Below are 21,997 nucleotides of genomic sequence, written 5' to 3' on the forward strand. Positions count from 1 at the left end.
AGACTTCTCATTGATTCAAGTTCTCCTTCTTTCTATTAATCCAAATCATGAGCACATACCTAAAATCACATCGTGTCTTTGTTTATTCTCATAACTTTAGAAATTCCAATTAAAAAATATGACTCCAACCATTCAAATATTTTGTTTTTAAAATCATGATTAATTTCTAAATTTATGAGAACGTAATTTCCAGCCATCATATCTGAGATTATAACCTTAAGCCTAAAGAGAAGCAGTTAACTCTCTTAATTACAGGGAACAAACTGATGGATACCAGAGGAGAGGTGGATGGAGGGATGTGTGAGATAGGTGATGGGGATTAAGGAGCACATTTGCTGTGTTGAGCACCAGGTGAGGTACGGAAGTATTGAAATCACTTATATTGTATACCTAAAACTAATATGACACTGAATGTTAACTGGAATTTAAAAAAAAAAAAAAAACTTAAAAAACTTAAAAAACCAAATCAAAACAAGAACAAAAAATAGTTAACAGGGTTGGTTTTGCTCAGAAAATTAAAACCGACACCCCATTCTTTATCACATGCCTTACCTTTTCTAGGGAAATACTCCCATCTTCTTAACCACAAGTTCCAGCCCCTGGGGCAGGTATGTAGTTAGAATAATGATTTAGAATGAATCACTGATAGAAAAAGGTGTGTGATTTGTTTGGAGTTAGAGAATGCTAATAATGATAACAATGAATATAGTCTGGCTTCTTATTCACAGAATTTTGAGGGTAAGATGAAAGAAGTAGACTTGAAATATACCTATAATAGTCACCTGTCAATTGTAATATCTAATTTAGTATCTGAAATGCATATCATGGCAAATGTCCAATGATTACTTTGTCAGTATAATGGTCAGATGCCCAACATTTCCCCATGTAGTAGGTCCTTTCTCAAGGGCACAATGTGGTCCAGTCCAAATATAGGTCCTTGGACAGGTCATGGGTTAAATTCACAAAATTCGAAAGGAGTGAACCCAAACTTTCAAACAGGCACAGAAGCAACTTTAACTTTAAAGTCTTTGAGGCTGAAAGGTATTCATGGGTCATATTAGACTGGAGAACAGTTTTGGAGACTGTTGGCCTCTTTCACTACAGTTGGATGATTAGGGTGAAGGATGGGTCTAGTCTCCAGAGGTGACGTTCTATTAAACTGACCTCGCTCGGGGGATGCTCTATTCTAATTTGGCACAGGCTCTTTTGGGCCATAATAGCGAAATCACTCCAGCTTTCAAGTTAAAGCTCCAAACCGAAGAGAATCCAGTTCATTTTTGTAATCATAGTCAACCCTCAATTATTTATGCATTTGGTATAAAGTAGTATCTTCAGTAGTAAAATGATAATTTATGTTTGACTTCACAGCATGTTCTATATTTGGGGTTTTCTTTTGTTTTTGGCAACATCCGCAGACTTATTTTCCTAATTAGTTTGACCCTGATTCAATGTTACAATTAACATTCTCTGAGCGTACCCACACATACGCACACTACTCACCAATTGATGGTGGGGAGAATGCCCAGAAACATACTGAGGGATAGGCAAAGGTGGTCTGAGATTATGTTTTTGCTGCCAGCAATTCACAAATAGATCATCTGGATCAAGAGGGAGTTGGCTGTACTTTTAACCAGGCACTTCCAAGAGCCAAATAATCATATTAGCTAATTCCCATCTATAAAAATATATGTAGCCTCTGTAATTACTTATTAAACTAAGTGCATCCAGCACACTGAATACTTTTTTTTTTTTTTTTTTCTCCAACAGGACTACCTAGTTTTACTGTTTATGCTGATTCAGCTAACAAGATAATTGCCAGATCTCTCTAGTAGCCGCTATGCGGATCTGCCCGAGCTCTCTCTCAGGCTTGGAGGTTCTGGGGAATGTAAGCGACCAGAGTCAGCCCTCTGCCTTGTCACTTTGGAGAATTAAGTGCAGCTTCCCTGGATTTCTTGAAAAGGCTTCTAGACTTTTTCCCTCCCCGCCACCCCCCCCATGTCCCTGTGGCCCACCCACCCATGGCGCGGGCCCTGGCGGCGGCTCACCTATCTTCTCCTCGGCTTGGCTGCTCTCCACAGAATCCGTAGGAGGCTGGGCTGTTGCCTTGGCAGCGGCATCCTCTGCAGCAGGGGTGGTGGCAGCAGCAGCAGCAGTGACAGCAGCAGGCACATCGGCTTGTTTAGGCTCCTCCTTGGCTGGGGCGTCTTCGGCCTTGGAGGACGGCGAGTTGTCAGTGGAAGCTTTAGTGGCACTTTCTGTCTCAGCAGAGCCGGCCTTCTCCTCTGAGGGGGCAGTTGCCTGGGGGGCTGCCTGCTCTGTGGCAGCATCAGGGGCGCCCTCCCCCTTCTTCTCCTCCGAAGGAGTTTCGCCTGCCTTGCCGGATTCCTCAGGCTTGGGGCCGGAGGCAGGGACCGCGTCAGTGGGAGTGGGACCTTCTCCCTCCTTCTTCTCCACGCCATCGGCCACGGGGGCTTCCTCCTTCTCATTCGCTTCCGCCTCAGCAGCTTGGGCATCCCCCTTCTTCTCTCCTTTGAGCTTTTTCCTTGTTATGTGTCCACGGAAGCTAGCCTGAATTTTGGTCGCGGCCTTATGGGCTTTATCTTCAGGTTTGATGCCATCTTGTTCGATCTTTTGGTCCTCATCGTTTTTTTCAACCTTTGTGGAGAAGGGGGAGGGGTTAAAAAAAAAAACAAAAAAACAGAAGAAGAGGTGAAGTGATGTTCTGTTCCTTCAGATCACAGTACTCAACAAATATTCATTAAGTGACTTCTTTTGTGTCAGGCTCCATATTTGAAGTTAAGGGATCAACAATACCCTGCATTCGAATCAAGTCTTTCCTCTCTCCTTGATGGGGAAATTGAGTAGAGCACAGATTATCTTATGGGAAAACTAATGTCCTTTTGGACTTTCAGAATCACGGGTGTTATTTTGTACGGATTTCTTGCCCCAGCTCAATGTTTCTCCATTACCAAACTTCAATCAGCCTTTTATTTTGGGGATGTAACTTGATCACTCAAATTACATTCATCCTAGGTTTTAATCAAAGAGCTCCAAAAGATACTGTGTTTCTGAGTTCCTAAAAGAGAACTTGTGAAAAACCACATGATGGTTTAGAAATTATCGTGGGAAAGTCTATTGGTTTCCCCAAGATTTCAAATCTGGTCAGGAAATCAACAGATGGAGGCACAGAGTATGATAAATAAAGGTTTAGACAACAGATCCATCAGGGTTTAGTGCAAGATGCAAATGAGTTTCAGGGCTTGGAGGGATTTGTTCAGAATGTGACCACTCAGAATGCTGGTCACAAAAGGATAGCTAGTTTCACCTGTATGTGTTCTAACATCAGTAATCAACATAGAGACCTTCAAAATTTGAATGCATAACATGGCCATTATTTTTGAGTTAAAAAAACAACAGAATAGAAAACACTGTTTCCACATTTGAAAGAGTAGCATATATTCACTGAATCACAATTTCTTATTCCCAAAGCAATTTAAACCTAAAATTAGTTTTATATTACCATTAAGGGAGTCATCCTGATACTGAAGGCAAGAGACTAGAATACAGTTTTTTTTTTTTTACCATTTGTTGTAACATTTATAGAATAATATGTACTGTAAATAATTTTTTTCCATATGGAAATTAAATGAGAAGATAGGCAGAAAAGGTATAGTCATGGAAAGAAATGTATAAGGAAGTACACAAAATTCTATATATAACTACATTGCTCACCATGGTGCCCTAATGTGGTTACTTACAGTCTCCATTCACTTCTTCCTTTAACTTTGGAATTTTTAACCTTTGTACACTTGTGTGAGCACTGTTCTAGGCAATGAGGAAATACAGTGGTGAACAATGCAGCAAATTTTCTTCGAAAGACTAATAATAGAAGAGTGCTTATCATGTACCAAGTCCTATGTTTGGCCCCAGTCTTGGCTTTCGCCTGATCTTGGCCTTTACTCCAGTTTAGGAGGTAAGCCACAGCAGGCCAATACAAGGGTATATTTTCTATCTGTCATACCCGCTCTGCCCCAGTGACCCAGATCCTGTGAATCATGACGTGGGTCTGTCTGACATCCTTCACACAGGCATGTGGGCCCGTTGCTATGTAGGTTCATCAACATGCTAGTGGATATACAAAGGTATTGAAAATTGGCCACACATGAGAGTAAAAGCAGGACTGACAATATTCCAGTAAAATTTAAGACAAGTTTCTCTTCTTCCTCCTCAGTTAACAGTGCTTGTATCTGTACAAAGTATGAAGGAGTGCATGAAAAGCATTTCGGAGAGGCCCATTCCTCTCCCTTCTCGCGGGGCCATGCTGCGACACTGTTCAGTTCTCTGATGCGCTACTACCTTCCCTCCATCCTGCTGCTTGCTAACTCCTACTGGGAGGCACGCAGCATAATGTGGGGCACGGGAGCATCTGTCCCTGCCAGGAACTCTCAGCTCAGAGATGGAAGCATAACCCTGTTAAATTAACAGTTGTGAATAGAGCACAGAGCCAAGATGTTGTTAATTTATTTTACTCTATCTTGAGTTTTCTGAATGAGGCACAGTCTTATATGATAGGACATCTGCACTTGGGCATTGATGCCAAGTGGCTCTTTATACAAATACTGCTCCTTGGAGAGCAGACAAACCACATATTTCAGAGTGGGCAGGTGTGCATAAAAAAAGCTACAATTTTATGGTCCCTTTTTTTCTTTAAGAAACACAAAGCAAAGGGGATGAAACTTTTAAAAAGCTGGAAACATAAGAAGAAGGAAGCTGAGACTCTGCATGCTATAGTGAAAGAAACTTCACATGGATAAAGCACGAGCTCCTCTTGATTCTTCCCCCCAACCGACCCACCTCTCCTTCCCTTTTAATTTTTCAGATGATCTCCCACTTTAACTTTCCAAATGATCAGGGCTGGAGGTTTGTACATAGCATCTATGTTAAAATATCTATTTAGAAGGACTCAGACTAGGGTTGGGCGCCAAGATCGGGGGATGACCTTCATTGGAACAATTCAAGAGCATAAGTAACACAAGAGAAGGAGGGGTAGGTGGGAAGGGAGAGAATCAGGGAAGACCAAAGTTAGGGGAGAGGTGAAGGCAAATCTTGTAAGAGCTAGGCAACCAAATAGGCAGGTAGAACCAAAGAGGTGCTGAAGGTATTCCATGGGCTCGCATCTCATTCTGGAGAAACTGCTGGACCACTTAACATCATTAGACATTTAGAGAAAATGGATTTTACAGATTGGTCGGAAAAAAAAAAAAACTTATAAATGTTGTGGATAGAGGGAAAGAGAGATGGAAGGGAAGGGGAAGAGAGAAGAGGAGAGGAGAGGACAGAGGAGAGAAGAGGGGAGGGAGGAAAGGGAAGAAACCAGTCTAAGATAAGGTCAGATGTAAGTGATTGAATAAAAATATCCAAAGAAAAAATATTTTAAGTAAAAACTGAGTCTTAAGCTAGAAAGTACTCGATTGTGAGTGTGCATGTCTTTCTTTTGTACTTGTAATCGATTCTATTAATATGACTTAAAATACAGGTAATACAGGTTATTTTCTGATAAAATTCCTTTCAGAGTATTAGAGGTAACTGGACTAAGAGTATATTTTCTTGAGAGAGAAGCAAGAAAGAAGAGGATGTTTCCCAAGAGTGCCTTCAGGGTAATCCCAACGTGTCAAGCCACATAGATTTTTTCCAATTGGAAATAGAAGAACTAACACAAGACAATGGTCATTTGAGCCCAGAGAAACCAGAGATCACTCAGCAAATTCAGCACAACTCTTTCAGTTGGCTCCGTGAAGTTAAGTGACTTGCCTAAATTTATAGCATAAGTGAGTCAGTGGCCCACCTTGTATTTGAACACTGGTCATCTTCCCTCCCACCCAAACCCAAGTCTGATTTTATTGCCTTGGTAACCTGGAATAGCTTAGGCTTTCTTGTGACAGATAATCCATAAAGCATCATGTCAACACCACCATTCACTTATTCATTTAACAATACTGAGTACCTATGCTAGGCACTATGGACACACTAGTGAACAGATGGTACTGTATCCACCCACATAAGATTCTTTTTGAAATATGCTTTTGGGGGGGGGTGATAACCTCATGCTGCCTTAACAATCAGTAGTTTCCCAGGGATTCACATTAGGCATCTAACCTTATGCCCATTTTATAAAGTAAGGCCAATAGTCTACACAGTGAGTTATAAATGAAGTCTGGAGAAAAGAGGATCCTGGTATTCAGTTCGTAAGTCTCCTCAAGATAGATTTACTTTGGGGGTGACTGCCTGGTTCAGTTGAAGAGCATGCAACTCTTGATCTTGGGGTTGTGAGTTTGAGCCCCTCATTGGTTATAGAGATTACTTAAAAATAAAAAATAAAAAAATAAACATTCACTTTTTCAACTCAGTCCTACGACAAATAAACTTTATGCTGAGCTCTGATGTTTTCTGAGGGAACTTCAAAATTCTCTCATTTTTTACATGGGATTGTTGCTATCTGTGAATTAACTGAGGATGACATTCCAGTGCAGTGCATTATATGTAGGAAGAGTCTCACTATGAGTAGCAATAACTTTTTCAGGAATCTTCACTTCTATAGCTTATTGCTTTTATTGACCAATTTGTTTGGGAGCTCTGTAACTTATAAAGTCCTAAAGATTTCAAAATATGTGAAATCTCTGCTTTTCATCCAATGCTGAAATCTTGGATTAATATTGGTCTGAGGATGGATCCCATCATACTAACTCATTGGAATCCAATCAAATTTCTCAACCCATTTGGTGAAAGGGCAGTAATTTTCAACCGTATTTATGAATCACAGGTAACAAAGCCAAACATAGATGCAGTTATTTAATATCCAACATTGTTGCCCTGGTTAATAGTTTACTTTCCCTCTGGGGAAGGTGGGGGGGTACAACTCAGGATTCATTCTAAGATGTCCAAACATTTGCACTTATTAAATTGCAAAAGAACTTCAGGCAAAAATCTATGAATGCCTGACTTTCATAACTAAAATAACATCATCTGTTCAACTGGGACATCTCAATTCATTCAATGTTTTCCAGTTATCATACGACTGCCTCAACCTTCCAAGCACAGAAAAACCGGGCCCGGTATCTACTTCTGCCAGCCATAAATACTACTATTAAAATACTTCAAAATTTTTCTTAAATGTGATTGAATTATAAATGCTTTTAAAATCATTTTTGTATACTAATTCTTCTAAGAACATCTTTAATAAATTGAAATATTTTCTGAGCAAAAAATATTTCTAAGAAGCAAAATCGAAGGGCCAGAGAGATCTTAAGCAACAATTTCTTTATCATACTATAGTTTTCATGCCTATCAGGATCTTATACAATCCTTAAAGGAACCAGAATAAAGTATTGATGATATATACAAAATTTGGCAGACATCTATAATGGCTCACTTTAGTTTTATTAATAATTTATTGAGATAAAATTCACATAGAAAATTTCACTTTATTTTTAAGCATAGTTTATTTTAAATATAGATGGCATATACTTTAGAAAAAAATGCCCAAGCATTAAAGTTCATGCTGAAGTTTCTGTATTTCTTCAAACCTAGTCAAAGATCAGGAATCCAGTGAAATGCCCCTTATGGAGGAGGAAAAGGAAAATGGACCAACCTCCCCCAGTTGTGAAGATAAAATGCCTTCAGGTTTTTTGGAATGAAGAAAGCATCATTTAAAAGATGAATTAAGGGGTGTCTGGGTGGCTCAGTGGGTTAAGCCTCTGCCTTCAGCTCAGGTCATGATCTCAGGGTCCTGGGATGAGCCCCGCATCGGTTCCCCGTCTCCCTCTGCCTGCCTCTCTGCCTACTTACGATCTCTCTATCAAATAAACAATTAAAAACCTTAAAAAAAAAAAAAGATGAATTGATGCAGCTGGGTTACACAAGGTTCCCTCAACACTCAGTCTGGTTTGAAGATTTAACTAAGGGTGTGAGGCAATGGGTGGGAGGAGCAGAATACAGGTGAGCTCTATGAAATTGTGGTATTTTTGCCAACAACTGTCATCACATTTTTTAAACTCTGATTTTCAGGGGCACCTGAGTGGCTCAGTGGTTTAAACATCTACTCTTGGTTTCAGCTCAGGTCATGACCTCCCAGCAGGGTTACAGAGCCACATCAGGCTCCTGACTCCTCAGGGAGTCTGGTTCCCCTCTCCCTCTGCCCCTCCCCACCAAAAATAAATAAATAATTCTTAAAAACAAACAAACAAACAAACAAACAAACAAAAAACTCCGATTTTTCAGTCCAGGGCAAAGTCCTTTTTTTAAAGTTTCTGGTCAAGTAGGAAATATATAATGACTAAGAGCATGTAAGACATCAAGAGTGATTTTTGCAAATCCTGGCAGACTGGTAGTGAGTTTTTCCCTTCAAGTTAAGGGTGCTGCATATTACTATAGCTCCAGAGTTATAATATCTGAGCAAGAAATGCTTATTGTTTACTGACTAAATAAGAGAACTAAACATCCCTTTTTGAAAACTGGAATAGTAATGTTAACTTTTCAGATAATAGTGATCAAGACATGGATCTTCAGCTCACTTTCATGTATTAGTTATTGGACACGTGCAGCTGACCTGCTATGGAATACGAGGTGACAAATGCAACACAGTGGAAGGTGCTACTGGAAGAGAACTCAGTTTCTTTTCAAAAGAGTTATCTTTTATTTTATATGATGTATTTGTAACGCTGTCCCACAAAGACAGAAAGAAGAGGTTAAGGGCATAGGATAATTGGTGGTTTCTAACAGACAAAATTCGGCATGTGAAAGACCTTGCCCATTTTGCTCACAGCAGGATTTCCAATTTCTAGAATAGCGTTTGGCATATGGTAGGTGTTTGATTAATATTTATTGAATGAATCCAAAATTTGAACGTGTTAGTGTCATTTCAGAAAGATGATGACAGGCAAGGAAGTCTGGGGTTCCATTTTGTCAGCTTTCCTTAAAATCCTTCATTTCCCAGGGATGGAATTCAAGAGCATCTGACTAAAATAGGCATGTGTCCCCCAATACCCGAGTGTGTGACCTCATATGGTGAGGTTGAACACAAAGACAATTACAGAAATGAATGAGTAGAAATCAGACGTGAAGAGAGATTACAAACCTATAGAATGGCATTGATAATAATAATTTCAAAAAGGGGGCGCCTGGGTGGCTCAGTTGGTTAAGCGACTGCCTTCAGCTCAGGTCATGATCGCAGAGTCCTGGGATCCAGTCCAGCATCAGGCTCCCTGCTCCATGGGGAGTCTGCTTCTCCCTCTGACCTTCTCCCCTCTCATGTTCTCTCTCACTGTCTCTCTCTCAAATAAATAAATAAAATCTTTTTTAAAAATTTCAAAAAGGCACTTGAAAATGGCAATAAATCTAAGATAAAAACAACAGATTCATAGTTATCTATGAATTGGCTAGAGTCATACCAATCAAATTATTTTTCTGATATATATCTCTGATTCTCCATTAGTAAAACAGGTGAAAATATGCACTGAGGATTGTAGGAGACTCCACCCCTTCCCCTCTGTTTATACTTAATCTGTATAATGAGCTCCAGGGCCTATGATTGTGAGCTGGGGATGACTATTAATCCCTTACTTATTCAAAGAAGAAAGCTCTCCCTCTACAAGCTGCGGAGAGCCCCGAGTTGAGATGAGGCACATACTTAATGCTGGTCCATCTATCAGGGCATGTGATAGACAGAATTCGACAAAACTCTTTCAGAAATCCTTTGAGTCCAGCAAACATGGTGCCCAAGCAAATACTAGCTTAAAGTCAGGTCTGAGAGGAAGGCATTGCATTCTTGAGCAGTAGGACGAGCCCCTCTGACAAGTTTGTCCATTGTAGTTCACTACCTGTGTAAGTATTCACTACCTCTACAAGGGGCACACTGAAAGGAAGGAAAGGCAGGCAAGGTGAGGGAGACACAAAATCCTGCTCTTGGAGAGGTCTCCATGCCTATGGGGACCACTGAGCAGGAAACAAAAGGGAAACACTGTGCAACAAGTGCTGAAAAGATGGCTCACACAGGGGACTGAGAGGGACTGGGAGGCTTCTCTGTTAACACCTGGACAAAGAGGGAGAACAGTAGGCAGCCAATACATCAGGGAAAATACAGAAAAGCAGCCAATCAACAGACAGTCCCTCATACCACCATCACAGGTTAATTGCTCCCAGGTGTGAGTTCCCAAAAGCAAACCATGCCCCAAGCTGCCAGAGAAGCTGCTCAGAGCCCAGCAGGAGGAAGAGAAGCCCTAGGGCCCAGGGAACCTGATAGAAAACTATCCTCTTTCCAGATAGATACTCCAAATACCTCTTGTTGGACATTCAGGAATACAAGACACAATAAGTATTTAAATAAATTACTATATTCTTCCTTTTATACTCAATAGTGATTATTGGTCTGTTACTTCTTAATAAGCCTCTTTCATAAATTATATTCTAAGTCAGTCGTACTTGACGTATTTCATTCAATGAATACAGGAATGAGAGAGACCTCCCTCAACCACTCTAATACACAGCCTTCCTCTTGGTCTACTTACCTTGCTTTCCTTCTTTGTGTTTATGATTACCCGATGTATTTTTATTTCATTACTAACTGACTCTTTCTTTGGACTATACATTTTTGGAAAGCAGGACCTTGTCAGTTTTCTACAATCCTCAAAACCTCAGTAGCTAAAACAGTGCCAGCTCGTGGTTGATGCTCCAAAAACATTTATTTGTACTTGTTGTGATGTGACTCTGTGCCACACTGTGCCAGTGACCAGAGGATATGTCCAGGAGCAGCAGCCAGCTGACTGGCCAGGTGTCCTTTCTCCACTCTGGGACACTAACGCTTGGCATCCCTCGCTCTCTTCTTACACGTATAGCGAGTAGACAACATTTTCAGGTAGTATGTCAATCTAGTCCTCATCATAACCATGTGAGGAACACATCGCTGTGCCTATTTTATAGTCATGGTAACTGAGGACACAGAATTATATAACCTGTGTTATCCAGCCTCGAAGCGACCGGATCCTCCCTCAATCCTACTCCTCATCCAATGCATTTTAAAGAACGTAGCAAGCCAGGATTTCCTGGTATTTAAGAGCACAGGCTGTAGAGTCCAATGTGCGTCAGGTTGGATCTCAACTCTGTCACTTAATCCCCAATTCCTGAGTTTGGCTGGTCAGCTTCAGTGTTCTTACCTATAGGACAGAGCGGGAGAACAAGTCCCTCACACTGGATTGCTGTGAGGATCACATGAGTGAGGGTCACATGAGCGAGGATGACAGATAAAGTTCTTAGCACAGTCCCTGTCATGTTCAAAAAGGGCTAGCTGCAACTTTTTCTCATCTTGATCATTATCATTATCACTATCATCACACAGTAATTTTTTTAAAGATTTTATTTATTTATCAAAGAGAGTGAGCGAGAGAGAGAGAGATATCATGAGCAGGGGGAAGGGACAGAGGGAGAAGTAGACTCCCTGCAGAGCCCAATGTGGGACTCATTACCAGGACCCCAGGATTATGACCCAAGCCGAAGGCAGATGCTTAACTGAGCCACCCAGGCATACACACTTAATTTCTACATTATCATTAAACTAAGTTAAGACATATTAATAAGATAAGTACTATAGAGGCCCAAGACAGGCTGCCCTAAAATATACCACACTGGCATATTAGTTATTTTGAACTGAAACTACTTGGGAAACAACAAGTTCAAGGACATTCAAGCCCTTCTCTGTCCCCCTAAAAGCAGGAAACAAATCTCCCATATGAGAAATACCCTCCCTGTACTAAGAAGTAATATGATATCTTTATCACCAGAGATAGGGACTTTAAAATTGAGAAAGCTGTAAAAACAAACCTTGTTGTTATTATTTTTTTTTCCCCTAACCTATTACCTCAGCCTAAATTCTGTTTAGGATTCCTTTTTAAACTTCCCAAACACCTGTTGTCTTTCTCCTGTCAATTTCTCACACATTTATCATCTCTTTGTCTAAAATGTATGAAAACTGCCCACCTTGGTCATTTCTTTGGATCTCAGTTTCATTATTGGGCCTCTATGCACATGTAATAAAGCTTTGGGTTTTTCTCCTGTCTCATGTTAATTTAATACTTAGTCAAGCTGAAGGACCTTGAAATGTACCAGAAAAAAATTTCCCTCCCTACCATACCGATGAGGTTTGGCCCGAGGACCTTATTCATTTCCATGATTACTGGTATCCTTACCCAGGGAGGAGAGAGTCCATTTCCTTAACTCTACAGTGTTCCAGAGCTATCTATCCTCAAAGAGATAAGCAGAAATCTGTCTAAAATGTGCCACAATACTCAATCCACTTCTTTTTATCCTGGAGAAGGGGGGAGGAACTGTTCCCAGCGTCAAGCATAAACCATAATCCCTCTCCTCTGCCACCAAACACACACAACAATCCTCCCTAACTATATCCATCCCTAAACCTCCACGTAGTCCAGCATCTGGTGATGAAAATTCATTTAAAATTCAAGTCTATTCCTTTTCAAAATATATGCCCTTTACTTGACAACAACCCTTCCACACACACACACACACACACACACACACACACACACACACACAAGAAAAGAAAAGAAAAGAGAAGAAAAGAAAAATCTCATTCAGCTGCTATTTCATATATCTATCCCGTGGATCAAGCTCTAGACCTTACACATCAGTGAAACAATTGCCTGCATAGGTTCTGAGGGCTATGCTCTTTACTCATGTCTGGTCATACTCCTACCTCATAAAAGCTGTGGATGGAGCTGCCCAACATTTTGTGGGGCTTAGCTTAGGAGCATCTGATCCTGAGGAGAGAGGGACTTCATGATTTGGGATTTCCAGCTCTATCCAACACGCCCCCACTGGATAGTTAGTAGAACACCTCTGAAAATCCTTGTACCTCATATCTAGTAAGGGTACATAATGTGTCATCAGAGTGCATGTCATGATAAAACCTCGCTGATGGGAGATGGATGAGAACTAGGACTCCATCTGCTAAGGAAAAAAAAAAAAAGACAATAACTTGAATTTTTGTGTTACCGGTTACGAAGTAACTTTCAACTTCATAAAACTGTCCGTCTAAGCTAAGCAAGTGTGCTATCCCGTTTGCAAAATGAAGGATCTGAAACAGAATGGAAAGGCCCACAAGTGGCAGAATGGGTCTTAACCCTAGGCCTCCAATCTCCTACATTTTAAGGAATGTAAAAGAGAATTCAAGAATTCAACACTAAACACTCAGAAGGTATCATCGAAGAAGTAGCAACCCTCCCATCAGCATGTAGACTACCCGCAGCTCTTCTCAATTAAAAGAATTGGTCTGTATTTCAGATCTCCGAACAGAGCAGCTCCAGAATCTCTATGTATAAGGGGATATGAGCAGAGACCTGTTTGGAAGGGGAGTTAGGTGATTTTGCCCGAAACTGCACTCGTATGGCAAGCTTCTTACCATAGGTTTATTTACATGAGGTGGCTGCTGGGATGATTTTATAGGGCCACTGCTACTGATCAGCAATAGTTTGCTCAGACCTTAATGTACTAGCTCAGTCACCAGGTAAATGACTTCCCATTTACAGCAGGACTTGAGAAATCTTTCAAAAAGCGCAAGTATGGGGGCGCCTGGGTGGCTCAGTGGGTTAAGCCGCTGCCTTCGGCTCAGGTCATGATCTCAGGGTCCTGGGATCGAGTCCTGCATCAGGCTCTCTGCTCAGCAGGGAGCCTGCTTCCCTCTCTCTCTCTCTCTCTGACTGCCTCTCCGTCTACTTGTGATCTCTCTCTCTGTCAAATAAATAAATAAAATCTTTAAAAAAAAAAAAAAGCGCGGGGCACCTGGGTGGCTCAGTTGGTTAAGCAACTGCCTTCGGCTCAGGTCATGATCCTGGAGTCCCAGGATCGAGTCCCACATCGGGCTCCCTGCTTGGCAGTGAGTCTGCTCTCCCTCTGAGCTCTCTACTCTCACACTCTGTCTCTCAAATAAATAAATAAATAAATAAAATTTTGGGGCGCCTGGGTGGCTCAGTGGTTAGGGCCTCTGCCTTCGGCTCAGGTCATGATCCCAGGACTGGGATCGGGCCTCGCATCGGGCTCTATGCTCAGCAGGGAGCCTGCCTCCTCCTCCTCTCTCTCTCTCTCTGCCTGTCTCTCTGCCTACTTGTGATCTGTCAAATAAATTAAAAAAATCTTAAAAAAAAAAAAAAAAAAAGCGCAAGTATGGGGATGTCTGGGTGGCTCAGTCGATTAAGCGTCTGTCTTCGGCTCAGGTCACGATCCCAGGCTCCTAAGCCCGAGCCCCTCAAGAGGCCCTGCTCGCTGCTCCCCCTGCTTGCACTCTCACTCTCTCTTTCTCTGACAAATAAATAAATGAAATCTTAAAAAAAAAAAAAAAAAGTGCAAGTATGTTTTCTCTCTGATTCTAGAAAATACGTTGCGGTATTCTTCCATGTGAAGAAAAAACAATGGAGTGTTTTTTGGGGGGGTGCCGCAGGAATGTCAGGTAAAGGGCACAGAGTTGGAGGACAAACAGACTTCCATTTAATGGGGTTTCTACTCCCAAGCTACTAGATGGTAAACCATAACTGAGTCTAAATGTGCTCATGATGTGTTTGTCTCTGTCATTCTTTCTTTCTTATCCCTCCCTTTGTTTTTGGCATCTAGTTCTCTCATGATCATTAGTCACTGACACCCACTGATTACAAGTTCCCTGGCACAGTTCAAATCCTGACTTGGCCACTACTCAAATGTATAACCCAGAGTAAACTGATTTCTTTAGAATGCACTGTCTTCATCTTCAGATTGGGATACTATACCTACTGGGCACATTTTCTTTCTTTTTTTTTTTTTTAAATGATTTTTTTTTTTTAAATATTTTTATTTATTTATTTATTTGACAGAGATTATGAGAGAGGCAGGCAGAGAGAGAGAGAGGAGGAAGTAGGTCCCTGCCGAGCAGAGTGCCTGATGCGGGGCTCGATCCCAGGACCCTGAGATCATGACCTGAGTCGAAGGCAGAGGCTTAACCCACTAAGCCACCCAGGCGCCCCCAAAATTTTCTTTCAGATGAAAGAAAATAGTATTTGTAGTGCCTGATACTTGAGAACTCCATAAATAATTGTTTGGAAGAAGATATTATGAGTGAAGTGAAAACTACTACTTTCTGGAGACTAGGGACCAAGCGCATTATTTGATAAATATTTTGTGATTTTCTTTCTTTGATAGCTCACGAAGGAATTTTTTTTCAGGGCTATGCACATTTCATAAAAATAATAAATGCCTCCCTCCAAAACAACAACAACAAAACTTTTTAAAGGCAAAGACTATAAAATACCATCAGATCCTTGAAGGAAATAATACTAATAATAAACTGAAAAAATTATATAGTACTATGTACCCAGTACTACAAGTATTTTATTACATATTTTATACACACACGCAAATATATTTATTAAATGTATTATATATGTTGACCAGCTTAATTCTAACAAGGTTATACAGTGGGAACTATTATTTTACAGGTAAAGGAACAGAGGCACAAGGACATTAAGTAACTGGTCAAAATCATACAACTGGTAAGTGGCAGAGTCAGGATTTGAATTCAAAAGACTTGTATAGGTTGCATGTGAAATAAAATCATCCCAGAAAGACAGGGCTGATCTGCCAGGTTTTCCCTGCAGGCTCCCAGTAAGGTGAAATGTGGAGAGGAAGATGGGGAGATTCAGAGCAGGACTTTCTCAAGGCCACTACCTGCTAGGGCCGGGCTAGTTCTGAGTGTCTAAACGACCAGGCTTCAGAGCTGTCACCACAATTTCATCTTCCCCTTTCAAAAATCTCTTTACAATAGAAAAGCACAAATACATTTTCAAAGCTTGGGCTGTGACGGTGTGACCTCATCACCCAGGTGATGCCATGACTCATTTTCCTTGTGAAGATGTTGACAGGGAAGAGTCACACTTGAGATGTTGAGAACGGCCCAGAGACCAGGTTCCTTATTAATTCTGGTACTGGGAGAATTACCCAATTCTGGGTACTGGGAGCAGGAGAGAGAAAATAACAGAGATCAGAGAAAGCAATACTGGGGAAAGTGGTAGGGAGAGGACTCCAAGTCGGGAATTACGGCTATTTAATTACATGAGAAAAAAAGAAGGGGTTGAGCAGGTGGTACAGAGCAGGTTCTGTGACTTATTCCCAAATCTGAGGATTTAATTCAGCCAGAGTTCCTGAATTAGACATTGCCTTTTCCTTGAACCAACTACTTACTCTGTGTTTTCTCTCACAATTGTAGTGAAACAAACAGGGAAATCCATCTAGAACATTCCATGGATGTCATACTAACTGCTCTGATGATATTCTCAAAAACTGTCATATACTATTTATGCCACATAGTTCGTTGGAGGAATTTAGTAACAGGGCTCATCATGGCACAAAGAACCAGCATACCTCCCACTTTGTGGTTCTGTAGGGAAAAACAATGCAACATTTAGAGCCACCAAAGAAAGAAAGTTCCTTCTACTCTGTTTTTGAAACTAGACAAGACAAATTCTACAACTTCTGAATTAGTCTGTATGAGCCGTACAGGGATTTATTATAATCTGATCTTTGAGCCAGAATAATTAGGCTGAATTCATAAAAATAAGGAAATATTAAGTTTTATTCTGAGGTCTTGAGGTGAATGAAAATTACTTTCCTTTCTTGTTGAGGCATAGACAGCTATGAGGTGTGCCATAACCCTCTCATAAGTGGTATCATACAACCCAGAGAGCCACACAGAGCATCAAGTCTGCCCAGCACTGTGAAACTGCAAAAAATGATGGGCTTTACAGATGTGTCACAACACAGAGAGGATTTGGAAACTGTCCTGAGCTTCAAAGTCCCACGAAGGTAGCGTGATGCCCCCATGCTTCGTCACTTCCAATTTACTCACTGGAAGTCAGTGATTCCCCATATGCCTGTGTCTGCTCAGGACTAGACCCAAGACTACGAATAAAAGATTCAAGGGCAATCCAATAAGCATTTTCCCTTGTGGTTGGGGCAACTCAAGTTGGGGCAACTTGACAGCTCCAAGCTAGAATAATTCCCTACTTCCTACCCAGGCTGAACTCACAGTTTAAAGTCACATATAAAAGCCCAGTGAGCCTGGGACCCCTGGCTGCTCTGCCAGTTGAATGTGTGACTTGATCTTGGAGCTGTAAATTCGAGCCCCAGGCTGGGTGTAGAGACTACTTAAAAATAAAATCTTAAGGGGAAAAAAAAAAAAAAAAAAGCCAGTGAGCTTAAAAAAGTAAAACTGCTTTGTACCTCTGTGGCCTTGGTGTGTGTACAGTCTGGCTGCCCATGGTGTACAAGCAAGCCAGGAATAAGCAACAGAAGGCTTAAATCACTGTGGAGAGTAAAGGGAATAATGGGGGTGGCTGGCAACGGGAGTGGAGGGGGTGTGCAGGGAAAACGCAAACAAAGGTTCTCTTTTGCCAAGAGTCTGAAATTCCACGGTGGAGCATGATTTCCTCATTCCCTTATTATTCTTATTCCCTGAAAGCTGAAACTACAGACACTCTCTGCTACACATTTTATTAGATTAGGCGAAAACAGAATTACAGTTTTACAATTTGTTCACTTCTGCCACCCCAAAACACCCTCTCTGCTCCTCCCAAAACACTTAAAATATTCCTGTTGCTTATCCTACTAGACAGAAATGCATTGTTTTAGCGTTCGAGAAATTCATGGAATGGACCCAGTCTGCCCTTCCAACTTCTTGCGTGAGCATACCCTTTACTTTAGCCAAGTAACTGATATGCTGCTGACTGAACACGCGCCTCACTCCCCAGCTTCTCTGAGTTCACTTATAATATGCCAAACATTTCTCTGTCCTTTGCTGAAACCCCACCTGCCCTTCATGGCTCATCCCAACCCTTACCTCCTTGGCAGGAAGAGAGTTTTCTCGTATCACCGTAAATGAACAGTCAGTAAATTTTTTTTGCAAAGGGCCAGAAAGTAATTCTTTTTTCTTTCTTTTTTTTCCTTTTTTGGTTTTCTGAGCCATATGGTGTCTGTCACAACTCCTCAATTCTGTCGTTGTAGTGTAAAAAAACTCTAGATGCTGTGTAAATGAATATGAATATGGCTGTGTTCCAATAAAACTTTATTTGTGAACACTGAAATTTGTATTGCATGTAATTTTAAAGGGTCACAAAATATCATTACTCTTTTGATCTCCTGTCAACCACTTAAAAATGTAGGAAAAAAAAAACAACAACACATTTTTAGCCTACAGACTATCACTTACCAATCTTGGGGTAGGGTATACTTTTACGTTAAGCTCCCACAGCATCCTTGTTTGTATTTTCATTAACTATTTTTGTATTGTAGTTATTGGTGGACTTATTCCCCAAACTCCTTTATTTTATAAGATCTTTGAGGGCAGGAGTATTGTCTTATTAACGGAGGCTGTGATATTGTGACTTTTATTAAGAAATATATATTGGGTCTTTCTCCCCATTTCTGGCACAAAGTTCCTAAAACCCTTGAGTTGCCCAAGTTGTTCGCAGTAAAGGCAGCTTTTGTTATGTTAATGAGGTGACTTTGGGAGAGCACCTAGAGCCCGAATGGGTGGCTTGAAGAAACCACCAAGTGATTAGAGGGTTGGAACTTTCTGACCCCTGGGGAGAAGTGGGAACCGGGAGATTGAATCCATCACCAGTGGCCAGTGGTTTAATCAATTCGTCTTAAGTAATGAAACCTCCATGAAAACACAAGATCAGAGTTTCAAGAATATCCCGGTTGCTATATGCATGGAGGTTTGGGAAGAGAGGCGTCCTGGGAGGGGGCATGGAAGCCCTGCACCCTTTCCCCAAACCTTGCCTTGTGCATCTTTTCTGCCGGGCTGTTCCTGGGTTATACCATTTTATAATAAACCGGGGATCTAGTGAATAAATGGTTTTCCCCAGTTCTGCAAGCCACTCTAACAAATTAATTGAACCCAAAGAGGAGGTTCTAGGAACCTCTGACTTACAGGCAGCTGTTCAGAAGTACAGGTTAACAACCCGAACTTGCCATTAGTGTCTGAAGAGGAAGGCAATTTTGGGGGGCTGAGCCTTTTTAAATGTGAAACTGATGCTATCTCCAAATAAACAGTGTCAGAATCGAGCTGAATTTTACTCAGCTGGTGTCTGGAGCATTGCTAATACAGGGCACCCACTCCCCGCACCCCGAACTGGGTTCAGAACCCTTTCAGAGGCTAACATTTATAGCCTTTGTGTCACTTTGTGTCAGGCACTGAGCTAAGCGTGTTACATGGAAAGTACCATAGCAACTGTGTGAGGGAGGTACTATTATTTTTAGTGAGGAAACGATATTATTATTTTTACGGGTGAGGAAATAACAAGGCAGATTGAAAGTGAGCTCATAGAGCAACTTAGAGAGCAAAGGCGGAGGCCCTTCCAGGGCAGGAAAGCTTCAGAGAACTGAAAACTGAGTGACACTGAAGCTTGCCTACCTTAGAGGTGTTTCTGTCCTGTCATCCCTTCGCTGCCTGCTCAACTCAAAAGGGGCACAAAGACACTGAGACCTGAATCCAGGTATCACACACAGCCTGAGAAGAAATGCAGGGCAGAAGCAAGCGTTGGGAAAAACACGCAGAGAAGAGAAGAGCCCCAGGGGAAGGGCCGTGCCTGTGAGCCACTCACGGAAGAGCTGCACTCCCAGAAGGATCGAAATGAGCTAAAGCTGGGAGGACACTTGTGGGAGAGAAAAAAAAGACTTTTTTTTACCGTCAGAGTTGAGTAAGTTGCTTATGTGCGAAAGCTTTTGTGTAACCAAGTTAGATGGTGCTAAGTCACTAGACAAAAGATCACACCCTCCAGTTCAAGCTACCTGTCTCCAGGTACTGTTTCTAACAGTCTCGGGGCTGAGTGAGGACAAGGGAGTGGAAAGCATTTGGATGAGCGGAAGGAACACAGTGACCTGGTATCAGGGGGAAAAGGGGCTCCTTAAATTCCCAGGGCTGTTCTATCTGTGAGAAAGAAGAGTGAGGACTAAATGCTCTTTGCCATTCTGCCGCTTAGCACTCGGATCTACTTGGACCCACAGTGTCTGTAGGGCCAAAAGCTGGGAGGCCGTGCACTCGAGCCACGCCCCACATCTACTAATCAGGATCTGCATTTTCACAAATCTTCCACACATCACAATGTGAAAAGTACTGGCCTACAACCCCCAGACCAAACAGGCCCGTCCGAGGAAATCTACAGTTTCTTTTGAATATTGCTTTCGACAGAAGTATAATTTCAGAGGGGCTTCTCTTCTCTTACAAAGCACGGAGAAAGCTGCAGGTAGAGTAGCAGAAGCTGTGGCCCTGCCAGGAGAGCAGCCCTCAGGAGAGCAGGGCTAGAAACATCATACAGCCCAAACTTGCAAACTCACAGAAGTCCCTTCACTTCCTTGGGCCTTGGCTTTTGCGTCTGTATATGAACAGGGTTGACTAGGAGATCTAAGACTCAAACATTCTAAGTATCAGAGTCCTAGTTGTGTACAAATGGATATATGCTCCATTTTCCTATTTCCCTAGAAAAGAGGGTCACAGAGAAGTTGGCTGTCATCCAATCCTACTACCTAGAATGGATAGGGTCTCCCCCACACAGTCACTTACCTTCTAAAATTAACCATATACATTGACCATTAATGAGACTAAGACCATTCTCAAGATGTGCCAATCTCCAGAGGGAATCACCAAACCGAGAGCGCCCAGGGTCTGTCCACTGACCAGCCTCCCATGCACTAGGACTCTTGAGTCTGCGCAGTTCAGGATGACTTTGCTCACGTGCTTCTGAGAACTAGTCATGACCTGCCTCATCAGGAAAGCAGACATCACCTTCCTCTGGCGCCTAATTTCAACCCTTTCAGAATGCGGGAGCACATCATTCCTCAATCGGCCAAAACTTGCCTCTTCCCTACCTTCCCAAAAGCCTTGATGTGAGACAGTGAAGCTATTCTCAAGGACATCTTACTCTACAATTTTTAAGGCCTCACTATCAGTCTGTGTGGAAAATCTGAATGAAAGTTACTGTCCTAGTTGGGGGGAAAAACCAAGACTGCTAAAAATAAACAAATACAAGATGCAAGTCACTCACTCTCTGCCACAGTTGGTTTTAACCTATTTAAACAAGAAAAAAAGGTCAGAAAAAGAGAGAAAACTCTAAGTCCCATCAGCTTCCTACCCTCATCACTTAGGTCTTCCTCTCCAGGTTGCTTTACAGTTTCTGACCCTGGGGCAGGGGCCCATTCAGGCCCTAGAGGAGCTAACGCCACACCCTGGCTCTCCCCTCCTCTTCCTTGGAGCTTTCCTCTCAAGTGGACCTGAAGTAACAGCCAGAGACAAAGCCCGTTACAGACTAAGCGCTCAATATTCAATACATATTTTTGAAGTAAACTTCTAGGCCCAAGATGGAGACACTCCTGCCTGGGGCGCCATGTCAATAACCTGAAAGTTTGTTTTCATGTCCCTGTAAGTGCTCCACTTAACCAGAAACATGGTATATCCCATCAGCCCATCCCCAAATGTCAAGCCATCTCTAGGCTCTGTATTTATTTCCGTATTCCTCATTCTTTACCCTATAAAAGCTTCCTTTCATCCCATTTTGCAGTTCCCTGGGACCCTTGAGACCAAAGACTGCAGGCTTCATGAAGTGTTAAATAAAGTCCGTTTTTAACACCTAAATTGACTTCCTTATTTTTAAACAATATTGTCGGATGAATGAACAAATACATGGTGGTACCATGTGTGTCCAGCTTAAGAGAAAATCTCACATCAAGTCTAAATTCCACCATATCTCCAGAAGTCATCTAACTTCTCTGGGCCTGCTTCAAGTCACCATCCTTCCCCAATTGTCTATGGAGCTCCATTTCGTCGTCGGAAATGGTAAGCTCAAATGAAGCAGCCTAGGAAAAAAAAAAAAAAATTTTTTTTTTTTTTTTTAAATCATTAAGGATTATT

The 21,997-nt window shown here is 41.7% G+C and overlaps 1 protein-coding gene across 1 annotated transcript in view; it reads right to left on the reverse strand.

The window, feature by feature from the left end:
- LOC111150771 (growth associated protein 43) overlaps positions 1-21,997 on the reverse strand; it is a 100,331-nt gene that overhangs the window by 44,080 nt on the left and 34,254 nt on the right. The window contains exon 2 of the mRNA XM_022508367.1: positions 2,046-2,655. Coding sequence (XP_022364075.1) covers positions 2,046-2,655 — 610 coding nt within the window. The remainder of the gene's footprint in view (positions 1-2,045; positions 2,656-21,997) is intronic.

This window comes from Enhydra lutris, unplaced genomic scaffold (genome assembly GCF_002288905.1).
Source record: "Enhydra lutris kenyoni isolate GAN:26980312 unplaced genomic scaffold, ASM228890v2 scaffoldscaffold2, whole genome shotgun sequence".
Lineage (NCBI taxonomy): Eukaryota > Metazoa > Chordata > Mammalia > Carnivora > Mustelidae > Enhydra > Enhydra lutris.